Source organism: Convolutriloba macropyga, chromosome 7, assembly GCF_964194025.1.
Source record: "Convolutriloba macropyga chromosome 7, txConMacr16.3, whole genome shotgun sequence".
NCBI lineage: Eukaryota > Metazoa > Xenacoelomorpha > Acoela > Convolutidae > Convolutriloba > Convolutriloba macropyga.
Genome location: NC_134474.1, coordinates 57,904,259 through 57,923,575, shown reverse-complemented (window position 1 = coordinate 57,923,575; position 19,317 = coordinate 57,904,259). Strand labels below are relative to the sequence as shown.

Genomic DNA, 19,317 nt, shown 5'->3' with positions numbered 1-19,317 from the left:
ACCATGACTTCCCCGCTGCTCGAATATCATGACTTGATTAACAGCCTATGCGATCTGAACTTTCGAAAGATAGTGCAAACTACAAACATTGAAAAGCTTGAAGTTTTCCTAATCAACGACCCAACTTCCGTCATTCATGTAACCGTTGATAACAGAGTGGAGATGTTTTTCCCCCTCAAACCACCCCCAAATTCTACATTAAGAACAGAAATGACTACAAACCAATCCATAAAGTTAATCAGAATTCCCGGAAATCAAAATACGACTTCTACCTTCAAGAACGCAAACTGGAACGAAGTCAGCAAAGACATAAAAATTAATCTCTTTGATAACTACTGTAAGATCAATGTGGATCTTGGAGGATTTGGCAAAGAGTTCCTTCCTCATTTTAGGTACGGCTGTCTCAGTACAGTTTTCGATTGTGGAAAACTGTCCACAGCTACGGACCTCGTTTAGTTTTTCCTCGTACCTAGCTTTCTTCATTAGTCAAAAACCATTTATTCTATTATTTGGTATGGTGCAACCAAAAAATTGTTCGGTTTTAGTATTGAGCGACATTAACGAGTCCGCCATCGAACGGAGTTTCTCGGAAATTCTTCATGAACCGTTTTGCCGCCGTTTCTATCTCAGAGATTCTCTCCCGGCGTATTTTGTCACAAAATTTTTTAAGCTTATCATTATCGGCTAAAATTAGGTTTTGTCAAACATCCCTAACTGGATCTTTTTATCTGTGCAATGCAATTTTCGTGAAATTAACTAGTATAGCTTAAATTGTTTGAAGTGTTTACAGGAAAGTTTTTGTCATTAATGGGTCTGCCTTGTCTAGCTGATAGTTTTTCTAATTTCTTTTTATTATAGTTGTTTGATTTGATATCAGTGAGGTTGTTTTTGGAAAATGAGGACTAACAGCATTGACAATTTTGTTTCGATCTCATTGATCAAGCCTCCCGTTTTTAGGCGTTCTGTTGTAGTTTTGTAAGAAACGGCCTCTGTGTTTTGCAACTCGTCACTCAGAAGCCTAATTTAAAAATAATGCACGGCCGGTTCATAAAAAGTTCAGTTCTGGAATATGAATTTCTAAATCTAGAATGAAACAATTAGGCTAACAGAGATCGCGAAGGTATGCCCTAGTTTTTTCCCACTTCTAGTCTTTTCGCATAAGCTAGGAAGATCTGCAATCAGTCTAGGAAGCTCTTTTGACCAGATTCCGGTGTAAACGAACCAGTGGTATTACTGTCAAAGACGTCGATCACAGATTCACAAGATCTGTGGACAACAATTTCCGTACATTGCAGCTAAGTCTCACCAAAGAGTCGCTTTTACGTTTCTTTGCCTCTTACCTGGTTCATGCTATTTCATGCTATTTACCTGATTGAATGTTACGCGACGGAGTGCTGCGCCTTCGCAGAGATACTAAATAGACCCCAATTGACCACGACAATAAAATGGCCGTAGCATACTAGACTACCAAAGGCTTGCAATTTTTTCATACATACCATTAACAACTATGAATTCTTCTGCCTGCGGTAAACATGGCTCAAACAACTTATCGTTGATCCAGAACTAAAATTAATCGCTTTGATCCCTGCTGTAAGATCACTGTGGACCTTGCAGTGGACCTCTGGTACAAGTGGTTAAAGGAGGTGTTGAAGAGATGTCTCCCCAAGAAAACTAGACACCAAAAACCACTGGTGCCATAGGTTGGCCAGGAAGCTTCAAATCTGATTGACAGAAGACTGAATGTCCTACAGAAACAAGCAAGAACAAAAACCGAAAACTTTTATCGTAACTAAAAAAATTAAAACTTGTTCTATCACCTGAAAGTGATCATTAAATCCCGAACCAAAAATTTTCAAAGAGTTTAATTCTTCAGACTAACAGAGGTATATTAAATCATTATCCAAAACAAACGAAATACCAGCAGAAATACAGCTAAAACAGAATATCGCAAAAAACCAATCTCGATTGAGCTGAACTCCTCAAACTCCTAATTTCAAGCTGTCTACTCTGAGACTACTACAAGGCACAAATAGGCGAGAGTTAACAGCCCGAACTTGGTTGCATCGATTTCTCCTTAGCCGAAATAAAAACGGTCGTACTAAACCTTGATATCAATAGGCCCTAACTGCTTCGGTAATGCATCACTAAAAAACCTCGCGGATTCTATACCGTAGTCCATTCAATTTCTATTCAAGCTCATTAAAAATCGCAAGTTTCAGTTATGAGAAGTGAGCACTTTTTTCCCGTCTTCAAATAAGGGGACAAAGAAGATGCCTCACTATCGACCAATAGGCCTACTTTTGGCCGTTTCCAGGCTTTGAGAAAACTCAACAAACAGTCAACAATACTTAATCTCAAACTCAACCCATAGCAACATGGTTTCGGAAACAGAAAATTAACGTCTAACCTAGTTGAAATAATTGACAATATCCTGTGTAAACTTGCTTCTCAAAAAGCTGATGATGTCACGGCTTTCAACCTCGAGTTGAAAAAGCTCTTCGACAAGGTAGCAGATCAATTACTTATCGGAAAACTCTGCTCTCAAAACTCAGTATTACAGAAAATTGCATCAAACTTATAAATATTACTTAGATCACAACAACAGATGTTCAATATCAGCGATGTTATCTGCAGTGAGCTTTCAGTAAGAAGTGGAGCACAAAAGAGATCGCTACTGGACGGCTGCATTTCTTAGTCTCTCTCTCTCTCTCTCTCTCTCTCTCTCTCTCTCTCTCTCTCTCTCTCTCTCTCTCGCTTTGGGTATTAATCCCTGTTGGGATCCCCCTGACTTCTCACAGCTCCTGATGTGCCTCGCCATATTGGATGTTGACACGATTCGTCCGCATTCTGGGCATTCCCTGGCCGTTGCTCTGTACTTTTTGGGCTCCTTCGTCTCTCCATAGCTTTTCACATTTTTTTCTCGTTTATCCACGGTGGATCTTCTTGATGTGAATGACTAAGCCTCCTCTGGACTTGCATTCCTTGCGGCACGTTTCACATCTCAACTCGTTCCTCCGTCTGTCGTTTCTCTCTAGTATCTCTCCTTCATAACCGTTCTCTTGTGACTCTTCCCATTGGTTGATTCGTTCTATCCTCTTTCACCATGCTTTTCCATTTCTTTCGGTCCTGGGCTCTTCGCCCTTGTTCGAGAACGTCCGACATTGCTTCCTTGGCTAGCTTGTTCCAGTACCTGGGCGTGCACCTGCAATTTTTCTTCTTTTCTCTAATTCTTTCAGCCAGCCAAACGTTACCTTCCAGACTACTCTTTCCGGTCCCACTCGCAGCATGTGTCCCTAACCTTCTTGGCGTCTCTTATCTATCTTCAATCTTATTGACTTAGTTCCGAGTTCTTTTCTCACCTCCCATCTGTTCTTCTTTTGTTCCATCTTTTTAATGGTGTCATTCGTTTTGAGCTCAAAATACTTTTGTAGCATTTGTCAACGCAACCAGTTTATCTCACTCATGTGCCATTTTCGTACTTGACAGTTGTACATTGTGCTCTCTGCTATGGCTTGGAGTACATGGGCTTGTGTTTTGTGAGTCATGTCTTTTTGAGTCGGTTTTTCACTTTTCTCCATGCTTCCATTCCTCTGCGGATTCTCTTCTTTGTGTCTTCTGGCTCCCCTAGCCATAGGCCCAGGAATTTTGCTCCTGCTGCACCCTGCTCCCCCAAGGTAATGTTTTCTTATTTGCTCTCGTTTTTTCGTTCTTCGAACAGGCCCATTACCTTCTTGGTAGTCTCCTTGGCTTCGTCTAGTTTATCAGGCTGACTTACTATGGTTGTATCGTCGGCAAATAACATATTTTTTTGGTTGATTTTTTCTGCTTCTTCTTTGAACTGTCCTCTTTTTGCTCCATACATGCATTTTCCGATATAAACAAGATCTGTACTACATCATCTGTTCGTTTGTGCTCCGCGGCCCTCATTACCACCTGGTGGTAGAGTTTGAACAAAATCGGAGAAGATGGACATCCTTCCCTCAGTCCTCTCTGTGGTATCCATTTGGAGCTATCCTGCACCTCTGGACATTCGATGTCGCGATTACCGTTTCCTTCGTTTCTCTTCCCAAACATTTGGTTCAATTTCTGCGTCCATCTCTTCTTTTCTGGTTTCCTCTGTTTGGTTGTTTTTTCTCTCGAACTGTTTTCTTTTGTCGTCTTTCTTTGGTCAGTCTTTCCCACTTCTCTTGTCTCTGGTTTTTCCTCTTGATTTTCCTGTGGGCTATTTTCATTTCTTTTTGAACCTTTTATCGGCCCATTTGTTCAATTGCATCGGTCTTAGCCATGGGTTTGGATGTATTGTTTCCAGTTTCTTCCGAAGCCATGCTTCTTTGTGTCGGCTGTTCAAAATGACGAGCATCCGGCCGTGATGTCTGTTTTTGCCTAGTGTTTGTTTTAGGTGCTCTGGTTGGCTAATTCCGGGCCACTCCCCTCCCTAAAAATGATTTTTTCGTGTCCAGATTCTTTCGTCTCTGTTCGGACTTCCTTTCTGAGGTGATGCTGCTTTTGTTCTCCACTCTCCACCACGGGTAGGTTCAGCATCTGGGAAGCTTCTTAGTCTCATAAACGACTTGCCAGGCATTGTCATATCCCCGAAGTTTGTTAACGCTGATGGCTGCAAAGTTGTCGATAATGAATCCTTAACCCTCATCATCGATGTACGAAAAAAATCACAAATGGTGCGCAGAAACTTCATGACAATGATTTTGAAAAAAGTAAATCGGCCTCTCTGAGAAGAACTACTGATGTAACGCTTGCTAGTTACTGCTTCAGCAGAACGGAAACTATGAAAGATATAAGAATTTTTATATCAGAAATGCTAAATTGGTCAGTGCAGCTAAAACTGAGGGCACTAAAAGTTATCACTTTATTCTATATCAAAAAAGAAACCTCTCAAAAAAAAACCTTCCGGACCAGGAAAAGAGCCTACATTAGATATGTGGTAACAATTATCAGCAATGATTCATCCCTCTGGATGCCCGGCAAAAGAGATCTAAAAACCATTGAGGGCGTACAACGCAAAGCTATGTCCTGGATTTTTGACTTGAGTAATTTGAATTACAAAGATAAACTTATGACGATCGACACCTTACCGCTCTCTGTTACCAAGAATTGTGCGTTATTGTATATCTCACGGAAATAATAAACGGCAAAGTGGACATCCAATGGAAGGATTATGTGCCAATTTCAGAATACGTAGGAACACGAACGCAGAGCACACGTATTTTTGCTGCCAAGCCCATAAGATTACGGAAATGCGTGTCAGGTTTCTGGACAAGAGCGTGCAGTCTATCCAACTTGTTCAACGAGCATTTCAAAAGTGACAGCATCTTGGTCACAAAAGCAAACTCCTTCAAATGTACAAAGCCTAATTTGTCAAAAAATTTGCGAAAAATGTTACATGCACATGGCGAATTCTATGCACGTACAGCACCTGTAAAGAAGTGAGGAAGCTAAATTATCTATATTGAGAGCGTATCATCAGACAACTTGAACGCCAAATTGACAGGGTTCTTACCAAACCCTTGGACTCACGCCCTAAATTCTATTATTATTATTATTATTTAATGTAAAATTTCGAATAATGAAAAGAAATCTATGACTTTTCTTCAGATGTCTAATGATTCTTAATTGGTAAGGGTCTTGATGCAACTAGCTTCGAGGAAAAGTCATCGATCATGCGAAGCGCTGAAAAGTGCGGTTGTGTCTCTATTTCACATCGACGATTTGGAACTTCAGCAGTCGATTGGCAATGGATTTTACTCAAATGTCTTCAGAGTAAGTGAATTCTTTTCATCCATCATAAGAAATTGAAGTTTTGCTGTATGCTGCCCTCGATTGAGGTTTAAAAATACTTTCATTAAACACAAATGTTCATTAAACACTTGCATGAACTAATTTCATGATCTTCACTGCTCATATTAAAAAAAAAAATTGTTCGCCTAAATTTAATTGTGCGGTCTGTTATTGTAAACACAAAGTATGCAGCTTCCATTGCTGAAAATGAAGTTTTGGTGGGTACCCAGATGCTCCTGAAAACGCTGTTGAGTTAGTTTGGCTTGATTGATACAATGTTCCGTTGAATCAATTGATGTTTTGCGAATGTTGGCTTTGTTGGAGATTCCGACCATTAGCCTTTAAATATGCTCCTTTCGGTACCAGATTTTGTTTTATAGGTTCCGAAATATTAATTTTTGACCCCATCAACGAAAATGTCGAAAATTTACATAACTCTTTCAGAGAAACAGTCAGAAACCAACGATCTCCCCGACTTAATTCACCAAGCGAACATTGAAAAACCCGAGAAAAATCTCAAAAATTTAACTACAACTACTAATTGCAATCAGTTTCTACATGCAAACTCTTTTGAGGTCACTGTTTTGCAAAAAAGGCGTTTGCATAATTTTTAACTGACCGCAAACTATTTAGTATAGGCGTGTGCGTTGTATACTTGTGTTTGTGTCTATTAAAGAAAAATTAGATATCAGCTGCTTGATCAAATATGACTTTTTGGTTGACGTTTCTCCCTTGACTTTGTTCTAGAATGCTTTAATTGGAACTTCCTGCATGTCTTCTGTGAGCATTGCGTCTCACGTTAATAGGCTTTATTAAATAGATCTTAATAAAATTATTAACAGTTTTCACAGGCGGCAATAATTTTCACAACTGAAAAGTTCTTACAAATCGAAGAGCATTGATATTTATAACCTTTAGCGAAAAAAACACAATTATGCTTCCGTTTCTAAGAATCTTTTGAAACGAATTTTAATTATAAATTATAAAAAACACTTACTTTTGTTCCTTATTGGCATTTATTCTTTCAACTAAAAGCAAGAATTGAAAAAGTTTTTGCTGAGAGCTTGAAGTTATGGGTTTTTGCGCTGCGTTGACTTTTTTCACTTTGAGGCATTTATAACTGGCCCCAATTGATTGAATATAAGTTATTATTTGATTGAGCGGTTACAATCGTCTTAAGTAAATAGTTGATGGTACAGTATTACTTAGTGCCTACTAATTTGTTTTAACGGAAAAACCCACGTTTTACGAAAAAAGCCCGAGAAATATTGTGTTAGATTTTACTTTTTTCAATATTTTTGGTATTTTTGTGACAGTTTTTTTCTGCAATTATTCTATGCAGCAATTGATTTGATTTATATGCGATTAGATTTTCAAAATTTTTAGTTGTTGAAGATTATTTAAGAAGTTTTTATAGGACGTAGTTTTCTTTTTCTGATAGTTTTAACAAGATGAGAATTAATTTTAAATATGAAGGTCATTGAATAGTTTTTTTCTCATCGCTTTTTTTCCGTTTTTTCATTGGCTCTGGCTAAACTTTGAGATTTTTCTTGTTCGGTAACATTCGTTACTTGTTTATTGGGAATGAAAGCTAATTGTATTTGATTATTTTTGCGTTTAAGGGCAAAATCGGCTCAAATTTCTCATTTTTGGCCTATCGATAATTTCTCTATTTTTGATCTTTGAAAGAATTTTTTCGCAATCGGTGCATATGGTAACTGACTTTTTAAAAAGCTAGCACTGCATTTCTCAGTTGTTAACGTGAGGTCTTTCTTATAAATTTGAGCTGATTGAAAGCCAATTTTCGAAGCTTTTTGTCTGATGTTTAATGATTTCTTGCTTATTGGTTTGATTTACGAGAATGAGTCTATGTGCACCGTCAAGGATTAATGCACCGCCAAGAGTGTTTTTTCGTAATGGTAGTTTAAATTCTGACATATTTAATAAAATATTTCAATGTTCTCCAAATCGTTAAATTTAGTATTAAATGTTTTGTGTTGTCAGGAAGATATGTAAATAAATTTACAGAACCTCTTGGTATGAATTTTGTGATCTAGTTGTTTTTCTTTTGTTACGTTTTTTTGTTAGCCACCGACATTCTCTCAAAGGCTATTATTTAAGCGCTCTCCTTTTTAAAAAATTGCTTTCGCTTTCCACCAGTTTTATTGTTTTACATAAAACATGACTTTCACGTTTGACTTTCGACTAACCTCACTTGCTGTTTCGACTGAATTGAATTAAAATTCTCAGCAAGTTTACCCGGATACATTCAAGATCAAAAAGCGGGAGAAAAAATGGGATAAACCAATGGAGCCCAGGCACTAGGACGTGATTTTAAAGACTTAGTGCGTTCAGTTATGAAAGTTCTGAGTTTACTGCTTTTTGATTTTATTGACCTAATCGTTCTCCAATTTAGAGGCTAAGTTCTAAACCATATTTATCGATCTAAGGAAACGGCAGAAAAAATTAAAAACTGTTTTCGATACTCCCTTTTTCTCCTCTTTTTTTTCTAACTGATTAAATCCCAAAGATAGTGTGATCAACGGTGGCTATACAGCGGCAAATTGCAAGCAATGCTTCTGTTTTTGGTCTTTGAATTTCTTTTATAATTTTTTACAATGTGTGCATAACTTTTATTAGATCTATTGTGTTTCTCGCAAACGATGAGTTGTTGACATTGTTTCAGCAAGTCGACAAGTTTTTTGGTTCCGTTTGTTTTTAAAAATTTTTCAGATGCTTGCTGTTATTGCGTTTTAATTTTTTGTTGTCTTGCAATAATTTAAGTAATTGCTCGAAATTTGATGCACTTTTTGTAAACGTGTGTCCTTTTTATGCAAAGTTCTTGCTTTACTTTTTTGTTCTTAAAAATTCTTTTGATGAGACGGGGGTTCGAAGATCTCATTGGTCGGACTTTTTACCCATAAATTATCTATGCTACAGCCCCGCTGATTCAAATCGCCCCGCAGGTTGTCCGAAAGCAATTTGTCCGATGTTAGCAGGTTGATGTTATAGTGCTGTTTTAAGTTTTTTAATATAATTACTAAGTTATTTGAGATTTTTGGCAATTGAAACTTACAACTTAAATTGTTTTGAGTCTTTGGGCCTGGTTCTGGTAATAATTTTATGCTGTATTGTTTTAAGTTTCTTTTGTCTTTTCCTGATATTTTGCTAGTCTAAACTTCTGTTTTCTAAAATCCATTTTCAACAAGAGAAAATTAAGTGGGAAATTTTTAAATTGCTTTGACGGCAAAATCAAAAATCTATTTTTACACTAAATGCCTTCTCAAATTCTTCAATTTCTATTCAGTTCCTAAGAATTAATCTGTCTTCCCCAATTTATCTGCTTTCCCAATGTAGCATTTGTGTCGTTAGTTGCTGTATTCTGAAATTCGGGACGGGGTATTTCGTTAGAATTGTTAGTTTTTGAGTTCATCAGTTTTCCTTCACTAATGTGTATCTGACTACCTTCCGAACACGGAGAACAAAAGTAAGAAAATATTGAAATTTTTTCAAATTTTTGCCATTTTTCATGTTTTTACAAAATCTTAAAATTTTACTAACTCATGAAAAATGAACTAACTGCTATTAGTCATATACGCATTACTTCCCTCAGCTTGAGAAATTTGCCGTTTTTCAACTCTACTATTATATGTCTAATATTTCAAAGTTTCGCAATTTGAAGAGCCCACGGGAAGTCAGGTCTCTACCTCAGATTTAGTTGTTTTTGTCTTTGCGCGGTTACTAAAGAGCGTCTTAATTTTTTCTTCGGTGCTATCATTGCTGATTTTATTTCTTTTTTTCATCATCTTTTTGGCAAATTTTCTTGAGGGAAAGAACAAATGTTTCCGGACAAAGAGAAACAGTTCCGTTTACGTTCTTTTAGAAGGTTACGGCGCTTCGGGACTTCTTCGGCTATGTTTTTTTTTGTTAAGATTATTCTTGCTATAATATGACGTCACGATTAGTTCGAATCTCCGATTAGTTCAAATCTGCTTTATTGGATCTGCATTCGGGCCATTGCCACTGAATTGCGTGCTTGACGGCATTTTTCACTTTCGCTTGAGCGAGTTTTTTTTTTCATTCGCGTGATTAAAGTACCTCACTCTAAAAATAATATTCCTCACTGTTAAAATGACTTTTCTTTCTATTTTAATTCAAGGAGATAAAGCGAACTAACTCAGTTGAAGTTTATTCCAGAGCAGTTATCAGAATTTGCAATAAGTTATAAAGATTCCTAATCAAAATATAACATCTCAGCAATTAATTAAAAAAAAAATGAATTACTCGTTTTCATTTTTTTGTTATCCTTTTGAGACTGCATATCTACAAAGCTATCGCCGTTTGTCATATAATTCTGCAGCTATGTTTTGCTATACTTGAGCCGTTTGTTTTGTAAACTGCATTGCAATAATCTATTTGAGATAACACATAACATCTAACAAAAAGCACACGTTGCTTCCTATTTAAGTTCCGTTTGCATGATGAAAGCTTTCGCAGGAAAAAAAACATTGTTTCAGACTTGGCCAACTTGTTCATCAAGGTTAAATGCTCAAATAGAACAGCGCAAAAATTTTGAGTGAATGCCTGAGTTTGTTCCTGTAATACAGGTGAGTTAGCTGGAACTCGAGCTTTGTTTTCTGACAAACTGAACAAAAGTTGCTTCAGTTTTCTCATTCAATTTAAACCTAAGAGCTTTCGTAGTCTCTTCAGCACTTCGAAAAACTTCTTGCATGTTTTCTGGTATATTGTCATTTTCATTTGTCTATTTGCCATTTTTGGCTATATGCAATTGGAAGTGACAGTGAAAGCGATGTCTCTTTGAGTGAGTTTAGATTGAAGGTACTCCTTATAACTGAAAGAACATATGTGTTTGATAGGCTCAGACTGAAGACGGAGATGTGCTGGCTCTGAAGCTGAACTTGAACGCGGAGAACAGAGGCAACTGTCTGCGAGAGATTCACATCCTCCAGCAGCTGCTCAAACACAGAAATGTGCTGGAATTCAAGGGAGCATGCATTTCAAAAGGAGGGCTTCACCCTCTTACGGAGGTATTATTCAAGAATTTCGAGATTACGCTTGGCTAGAATTCCTTCAAACTCTTTCGCACTATAGACAACCCACGAAATTATTGCACCATCGTTATGTTAAAGGAAAAGCGCTCATATTCGATCTTTGTGTGATACAATTGAAATCTTTTTTGACACCACTGTGTTGACTGATACTGAACAAAACTATCTGTTGGTTCTAACATAATGGTAAAGAAAACGGCTTGACTGAGGCCGTGCTTGGCACACAAAGTTCTAAACATTGTCAATGATAGAAAAATTAACAGGAATGGATTGACAGGTTTTGGCACAACAGGGAAACTACTCAATGATACAATATTGATACAGACTACTACTTAAAAGCACTGAATAATTTAATGAATAATTTGATAATTGATTGGTCATTTTGACAAAAGTTGAGTTTTTCGTTAGTAATAACAGACAGACATCGTGAACACATGCGATGGGTATTTACAATTTTGAAGCTAATGTGAATTAGTTATGTTTACCGTCAATGTTGTTTACATAATGTACTATTTATACATAATGAAAATTTTTCGAAGGAAAGGCTATGTAATATAGATACATCGTCTTCGGATGAAGAATAACGGTCTATGTTGATACGATCCACTTAAATGTCTGCTTATAAAGTTATGAATTAATTGTTCTGAAGTGAGTCTCATACAAGACAAAAAAACAATGACGTTTATTCCTAATTACAAATATTAGATTTATAGTGAATTCCACAAATCAACTGCAACTGCTTACCGCGGTTTATAAAATCTGATAATGCGTAATAAAAGTTTAGCTCACCGCGAATACAAAATGACTGTCAAATATTTGCTGAAAATTTGTAGTATTTCAACTCAATATTACTGTATAACATATTATCTGTTGTTACTTAATCAAAAATGAGCTTACTTGCAATGTGAGAGCATCATATAGATATGGTTAAACTTATATATGATCGGGGAGCTGAGATGTTTGATGCTTTGTGCTTCAGCTTGTCAACGGCGGCACTCTTTGTGACTTTATTGCTAAAGAGAACACAATCAGCTGGGGCTGCAAATGGTTCATCGCCAGTCAAGTGGCCACAGGCATGGAATATATACACCACATGGGCATTTTCCACCGCGACTTGGCCTCTAAAGTGAGCAAGCTACTTTTTATATACATCCAAATAGTGATAGGGTCTGCTGCGTTTAAAAATCGACTGATTGAGGCGAGTGTTTTCCTTTTTCTCGGTTTTCTTACTCGGCGTAGCTATATTTTTAGAACCTGCGGCTGACCCATTTTTCGTCTGACCCTTAACTTTTCGTCCTCAAAAACGGAATAAACAGGTAAAGCGCAGAGGGAATTAAGTGGCTGAGCAGCTCTTAGAGCCGTACGCCTCACTAGTCTCTGCATGCGATATACCAAAACTGTTATGAACATGACGAGTTGATCCCCCTCTATACCAACCCTCCCAAAACAACCCCCCACTGCTCACCCTTTTCCCTAATGACAGCCTTTCTAAGCCCCAGCTGGCTACTACCAAAGCAAAACCCCTCGCCGGTCATTCGAGAGCAATTTGCCCGTCGTTAGTTGGTTTTGCTTTTTCCGTCGTTTTCGCCATGGTTTGGTTGTTATATGTCCTACCTCGTATCTCCTATGACGTAGTTTTTGAAGTCTCGTATGTCAAAAAGTTAGACAAAAGCATCGATTTTGGCTGTTTTCAAAGTTTTTTTTTGGCAAATTTGTATTTGAGTTCATGTGATAAGGTGCGTTTTTGCGTCAGTTTTAGTGTTGTAATTTTGTTCTGAAGATATGGAAACCAAGAATCTACTATTTTTTTTCGTTTTGCTAATTTAAATTTTTTTGTATACTATTTTTCTGACTATCTGCTTGCCTCCTATATATAAATCAAAAAACTTTCTTGGATTTCAATTCTTTTATTCTGACTTCCTTTCAGTGGTTAATTTCAATGGTTATCATTTTCTCTAAATTTCAGAAACTAACTTTCATCTCTTTGGACATGACGTTGCGCTTTCAAAACGTTATAAGCTGGTAAAGCCCAGTTGGCGTTAAATTTCATTAGAGGCCCTAAGCTGGACTTATTTGTGCATCAGGTGCTTCGTGTGCTGTGACGTCTGAGAATGCCTAAGTTTGAGAGGCAAATGTCATTTTTGAGTGAGCCCAAAATGGTGCAATTTGTCTCATTATTTTTCGTTTGTCATTTTTTAATAGCCACCGTCAGCCTCTCAACGGCTATTTTTTATTTTTTTAGGCGCTCTCCCTTTTAATTTGCTTTGCTTTTGATCACGTTTTTCGTTTTACGGAAGTCACAATTTTCACCCTTGACTTCTGACTTACTTCACTCACTGCTTCAATTGAATGGTTTTTAAATTCTGTCACGCATTGAATTACGCAATTTAGTGAATACGTTCAATGTCAAAAGAGCAAAATCAAAAGAAAAGGGATAACACGATAAAGCCCGCTCATCAAGTCATAGAGCATTAGGTTTTCAATGTTCATCGGAGTGCTTGTTAGCTGCCACTAGTATTAGGCCTAACAGTTTTTAGTTCAGAAGCTGAATTAAGTATAATTTCAGAATCTAACTGAAAATGCACGCCAAATTATATCACTTTTTGACACTGAAAAACAGAAAAAATCAATTTTATCGGTCAATTCGGTCAATTTTATCTCTTCTTTTTCTGTTTCAATCCCGATGTGCATCAAGTGGATCAACGGTGGCTGTTTTCCGGCAATTCGTCTGCTATGTTTGAATTTGTTAGGTGTGTAAATTGATGTTGATCGTAAGTCATATTAATCTTTTTTGGCAAGCCGTATTTTCTTTTGTCTGTTTTTTGATGTATATATAATGGTAATGCAATCTGGAACGTGATGATGCTGAATTTGCGGTTTTTGAAATTGAGTTTTTTGGTCTTCGGGGCCAAATAAATGTTTCAGGGCTGGACGATAGGTCTCTAAATTTTTTTCGGTAAAGAAACAAAGGTTTTGAACCTAACCATTGTTACGAATTTTAAGGACTTTCCAAAAATAATTTTATTTTTCATTTCCGATTGTTATATCTTCAGGGGCCAAGAAATCAAAGCCAGTTCGTGGGTTAATTTGTATAATTGATTAATATAAGTTTTATTTTTAGGTCATATCTATCAAAAAATTTTAGTGTGTTTTCAATAATTTTGTATAATTTTTTCCAGTTCTTGCTCTCTTAGATCTGAAACCAGATTCCTGCTTCTTGAAAATTTCGGAAGGAAAGCAATGGTAGACATTGCTTTGGGGAGCTAGACAAATTGGCTTCGTTTCTTTTTAATTGCTCTCAAACGAAGTTTGTAGCAATTATATTAGTCCTGTCGGTCTTTTTTTTTTGCGATTTTTCGCTTGACCAATTTTTCGTCTGACGCTTTTGACTTTTCGTCCTCAAAAACGGGATAAACAGGTAGCGCCCAGCGGGCATTAAGTGCTCTTAGAGCCTTTTAGCTCTGTTTAAGCTCAAACAGTTTTGGAGTCTTATACTTATGGTGTGAACAGCGGTTCTTAGAGGTTGAAGACCCCCCCCCACTGCTGACCCCCCCCCCCCCCACTATTGCCCCCCCCACCGCCCTGTTGCCCCCCACCCCCTACCCGACTGTCGCCACCCCCATCGGCACCCCCGTGCACCCTCCCCCCACCCGTGGCTAGCTACTGACGAACAACCGCTAGCTAAAAACGCAAATTTATACTAATTTTCACAATTTTTTTCAAGATTTTTGAAAATTTTTGTCAGTTTTAAGTTTTTTCAGCCCTAGCAGCCCTAGGTGTCAAGGAATCCACTCTAGGATTTAATAATAGGTTATTGAATAGTTTCTAGTGGTAATAGAATGGTTTCAACATTTCAACACTGCGAATTTTTTGCATTTTTTTGATAAATTTTTGCAAATTTTTTCAATGTTTTTGAAAGTTTTTGTCGTTTTTTAGGTTTATCCAGCCTCAAGAGCGAAGGAACTTCCTCGAGGGTTTAATAATAGGTTACTTTGTAGTTTCTAGAAGTAATGGAATCATTTTCAAGATTTAAACATCACGAATTTTATCATTTTTTTGACAAAAATTGCTATATTTTAAAATTTTTTTGACATATATTTTCATTATTCAAGATTTTTCAGCCTCAGGGTTCAGACAACCTCCTGAAAGATTTGATAATACGTTGCTGCATAGTTTCTAGTGGTAATAGAATGTTTTTCAACATTTGAACACCACGATTTTTAGCAATTGTTGGATAAAACTTGAATTTTTTTTTCAAATTTTTCAAAATTTGTCATTATCTAAGTTCTTCCAGCCCCAAGAAACCTCGTATAGGTTTTGATAATAGGTTACTGAACAATTTTTATTGCGATAGAATAGTTTTGAACTTTTTAATATCACAAATTTTATCGATTTTTTAATAAAACTATGATTTTTTCAATTTTTTTTCGAAATTTTTGTCATTTTATTTGCAGTTTTTGAGTCCTTTTTTGAGTTTAACGATTAATACTGGCCAACGAAGCTTTTTAAGTCTTGCAGATGGGTTACATTACAAAAATCCAGAGGCAAAAAAACGTTCTTTGAACATTTTCGTCACTTCGAAATGTGGAAAGTTTTCTTCTGAATTTTGCACTTTCAGTTTTTTATATGATTTAGTTACTAACAAGGCTAGAATCTCATGGAAAAAATTTCTAGCTCTCTCTCTCCTTCTCTCTCTGTGTGTGTTGGTTGGCGTTTCTTTTCTTCTCTTTCTCGCTCACGTTTCACCTCGCACTCTCTCTCTCTCCTTAACTCTTTTGTTGACTTCAGCGGCTGCTATGTGGCGTGATAATATCGTCTATTACCCTACCCTCACGCCTCTTCAATCAAGCGAAAGCTAACCTCACTAAACAGTGGCTAGTTGCTGACAACCGCCCGCCGGTCGTTTGAGAGCAATTCGCCCGACGTTAGTCGGTTATGTTAATTTTTCTAATTTTTTGTCATTTAAATTTCCTAGCTCAAGTCGAGATAGGAGCTGCTTTTATAGTAAATGAGTGAAAAAAGAGTTTAGGAGCTGGTCTAAATAGTTCACTTTAAGTGTTAATCTTTGTCTTACTTTAACATCTTTGTTTTTTAACTATCTTTAATGCCTGCATGAACTGGATCAACAGCTTTAATATTTTCAAAAAATGTTAAGGGATCTCATTGTAATTCTTTGTTTGATTTTGCAATCCATGTTGACTATTAAAAGTTGTTCTTCTACAGAGTCTGACAGACAAGTTTTTAGTTTGTTTTGTGTATTGGTTTATATTTTATGTTCTTACTTCGTTGAACAAAGTTTGTTTCGCTTTATCTTATTGTGCTGCTTTCTCGGCATTTTGCGTGAAATCTTAGACTTCTCGAGGTTAGTTTCGTGCTTTTTCATTCTGCTCAATGTCTTTTTGAACAACAATTGTTCAGCGAATAATTTTGAAGTGAACAGATTTGGTATCGAAAAATTTAATCAAGGATAGAAAGTTGATCTACCCATGAAGCCCATTTTTAGATGCCCTGTATTTTGACTTGTTTCAATTAGTCTTAGTTATGACGTCAATTTTTGTGTTATTACTATTAATAGCCGCCCTCATCTTCTCAGCAGGCTATTATTGCGCTCGTATTTTTTTTTTACTTCGTCAAACTTTTTTTCGCTTTACCATTTTGCCGCTTTTTCGACATTTTGCGTGAAATTCTTTTTGACTTCTCTAGGCTAGTTTCTCTCTTCTCTCATTCTGCTAAAAGTGAATTTGAACATCAGTTGCTCAGCAAAGCAATTCAAAATGAACAGAGTTAGTATAAAAAATTGGAAGTCAGAAGTAGAAACGGGATAAACCCATAAAGCCCAATTTTAGATGCCCGCTATTTGAACGTCGTTCCTGTAAGTCTTAGTTACCATCTCTAATGCTTATTGGTATTGATAGTAGCCCCTGTAGCCTCTCTCTAAGAAACAGAAGTACGTTATGTTCAACTACGAAATGCCATCAAAATAAATCGGACTAAAAAAATGTTTTCCTACAAAAATCTTTTTTTTTCAATATATTCTATTCGTTCAATCCCAATCATGCTTATTGGAATCAACGGCGGCTATTTTCCGGCAATCTGCCGGGTATGTTTAGTCTTTGTATCCAATCTGTTTGAACCAGGGGTGTGTCTTATTGCGAGGTCTAATCAGAATAGCCCACAATTTGAATTTTTTTTACTACAATCAATTTTTAATTGCTCTCAAACGAAGTTTAGCAATGATATTAGTCGTGTGGTCATTTGTGCGATTTTTGCCTTTACTGATTTTTCGTCTGATTTGACTTTTGTCCTCAAAAACGGAATAAACAGGTACTGCAAACAGAGGGCAGTCAGTTCACTTAGAGCCTTGTGGCTTACTAGTCTCTAAGTATGCGATTTACCGAACCTGTTTCGGAGACATAAATTTATGATGTGAAGGGCGTTTGTTAGAGTTTGACTACCCCATCTCCACCCCTGTACATCGTTCCTTCCGTAACCCAGCGCTCTCGAAGTCCAACTCACCTACTTGATTTATATAATAGCTTTTGTCAAGGTATCAAGTGTTGCAACATTTTCGAGATTTGAAGTATGTTCTCATTATTGATGAAGTCCATTAAAGACTTGTCTATGGACGACATGTGTGCAACAAATGTCACCTAATTTGAAAAGTTTTGCGTCCCAAATTTTGTCAAAACTAAAGTCACGGAAATCAGTTTTGACTGGTCAAAAATTGATGTGCAAACGCACAATTAGGAGTCTTTTTGTTGCTTTCTATAAAGATTGCCCTAACTGTGGCAATATGTTCACTGCGGAAACTTAATTTTAGCGATTGGTTCCGTTGTTTTAACTGAATTTGTTTGTTTAGAATGTCTTCCTAGAAAGAGACAGATTTGGCAATATAATCAGAGCAATTGTTGGTGATTTTGGATTGGCTGACCACTATCGATCGAAAAGGTTTGTGATAAAATTGGGACCTTCCCTTTTAGGTCCCTATAATGATTTCGAGTTATCGGGACCAGTCAGTGCTGCACGTGAAAACTAAAGCGTTTAGGTCAAACGACTGAACAAATTAGAGAGCAGAGATAAGAAAATGGTTTTTTGTTCATACCTCAATTTTCAGGGAGAGGGAGAGCGAAAAGTTGGTGTAAAAATTTAAGCTAATTGAAAAAAACCTGTTAAGTATTTTTTAATTTTAATAATTAGACGCCGTCAACCTCTCAGCGGCTATTATTTAGGCGCTCTCCTTTCCTTAAAATTTGCTTTACCTTTTGGATGACGTTTTTCGTTTTTTATAATTCACGACTTTCACGTTTGACTCCTGATATCACATGATTTGCTATTTTAAAACGGGATAAACAGTTAACACCCAGTGGATATCAAGTTTCATTACAGGTCCTTGTCTGGCTTTAGTAGTCCTTCGAGAGCTTAGAGTGGTACAGCTGCTGGGAAGGCCTTAATTCAAGGTTAAAAGGTCATTTTCAGAGTTTTGTGCTCGAAATGGTTCAATTTATCACGTTTTTTTTTGCCATTTTCCTAGTTTTTTGTTTGATCAGTCTCAGATTGACGGTAGTCATAGCTGATAAAGGTCTGTTAAAAGATATAATTTCTTTTTATGGCCATTTTGTGAGCTTTTTTTGGTACTGCAAACATAAACTGTCACAATGATAGTAAATCTTGCAATTTTTTTCAAGTTTTTTTAAAATTGTTTGCCCTGTTTTCTGAGTTTATCCAACCGCAGTGGCCAGGTAACTCTAGGGTTTGATAAAAAGGTTACTGCCTAGTTTCGGGAATGCAATGGTTTTCAACACTTTAATATCTTGATGTTTAGCTCTTTTTTGATAAAACTTTTCAAGTTTGTTGAAAATGTTTGTCGTTTTTTGAGTTTTTCCAGCCACATGGCCAGGCAACTTCATCTAAGGTCAGATAATAGGTTGCCGCATAGCTGCTCAGGGCAATAGAAATTATTATATTCCGCGCTTGTCAATCTCTATGGGACAGTGAAATGTTTTTAATGTTTGAAATTGGGTAACTGACAATTTCTGAATACAATGAAATGGTTCTGAAGATACTATTGTCACTATTTGTTTGCAACATTTCTATAAAGTTTGCCATTGTCTTCCATTTTGAGAAATTGTTATTTTCTGAGTTTATCAATCTTTACGGGCAAACGAAGCTTTTCTAGGTCTTTAATTTAAAAGTATTTCTAAAGAATATTTCTCTATTTTCTCCATCTTGAGTGGCCAATATACCCCTTTCATGGCTGGTGCGTGGGTTAATGCGTTTTTTTAAACGGATCACATTTGACCTTCGGGGTAAAGCTTCAAGAATTATAATAATGATTTTATTTTTGTTTTGTTTGGTTATTTTACTTTCTCAACATTTGAGACTTTTGTCTTTATGGCTGGCCTTGTTCAAATGGTCTTCTGGTCACATACAGTAGTTCTTATTTTGCATTCGT

General features: G+C 36.7%; 1 protein-coding gene across 1 annotated transcript in view; it reads left to right on the top strand.

Moving 5' to 3' along the window:
- The first annotated feature begins 5,617 nt into the window (after window positions 1–5,617).
- The window catches only part of LOC142342403 (uncharacterized), a 67,045-nt gene continuing 53,345 nt past the window's right edge, over window positions 5,618–19,317 (top strand). The window contains exons 1-4 of the mRNA XM_075393719.1: window positions 5,618–5,778; window positions 10,674–10,844; window positions 11,845–11,991; window positions 17,725–17,813. Of these exons, the coding sequence (XP_075249834.1) occupies window positions 5,647–5,778; window positions 10,674–10,844; window positions 11,845–11,991; window positions 17,725–17,813 (539 nt within the window). The 5' untranslated portion in view covers window positions 5,618–5,646. The remainder of the gene's footprint in view (window positions 5,779–10,673; window positions 10,845–11,844; window positions 11,992–17,724; window positions 17,814–19,317) is intronic.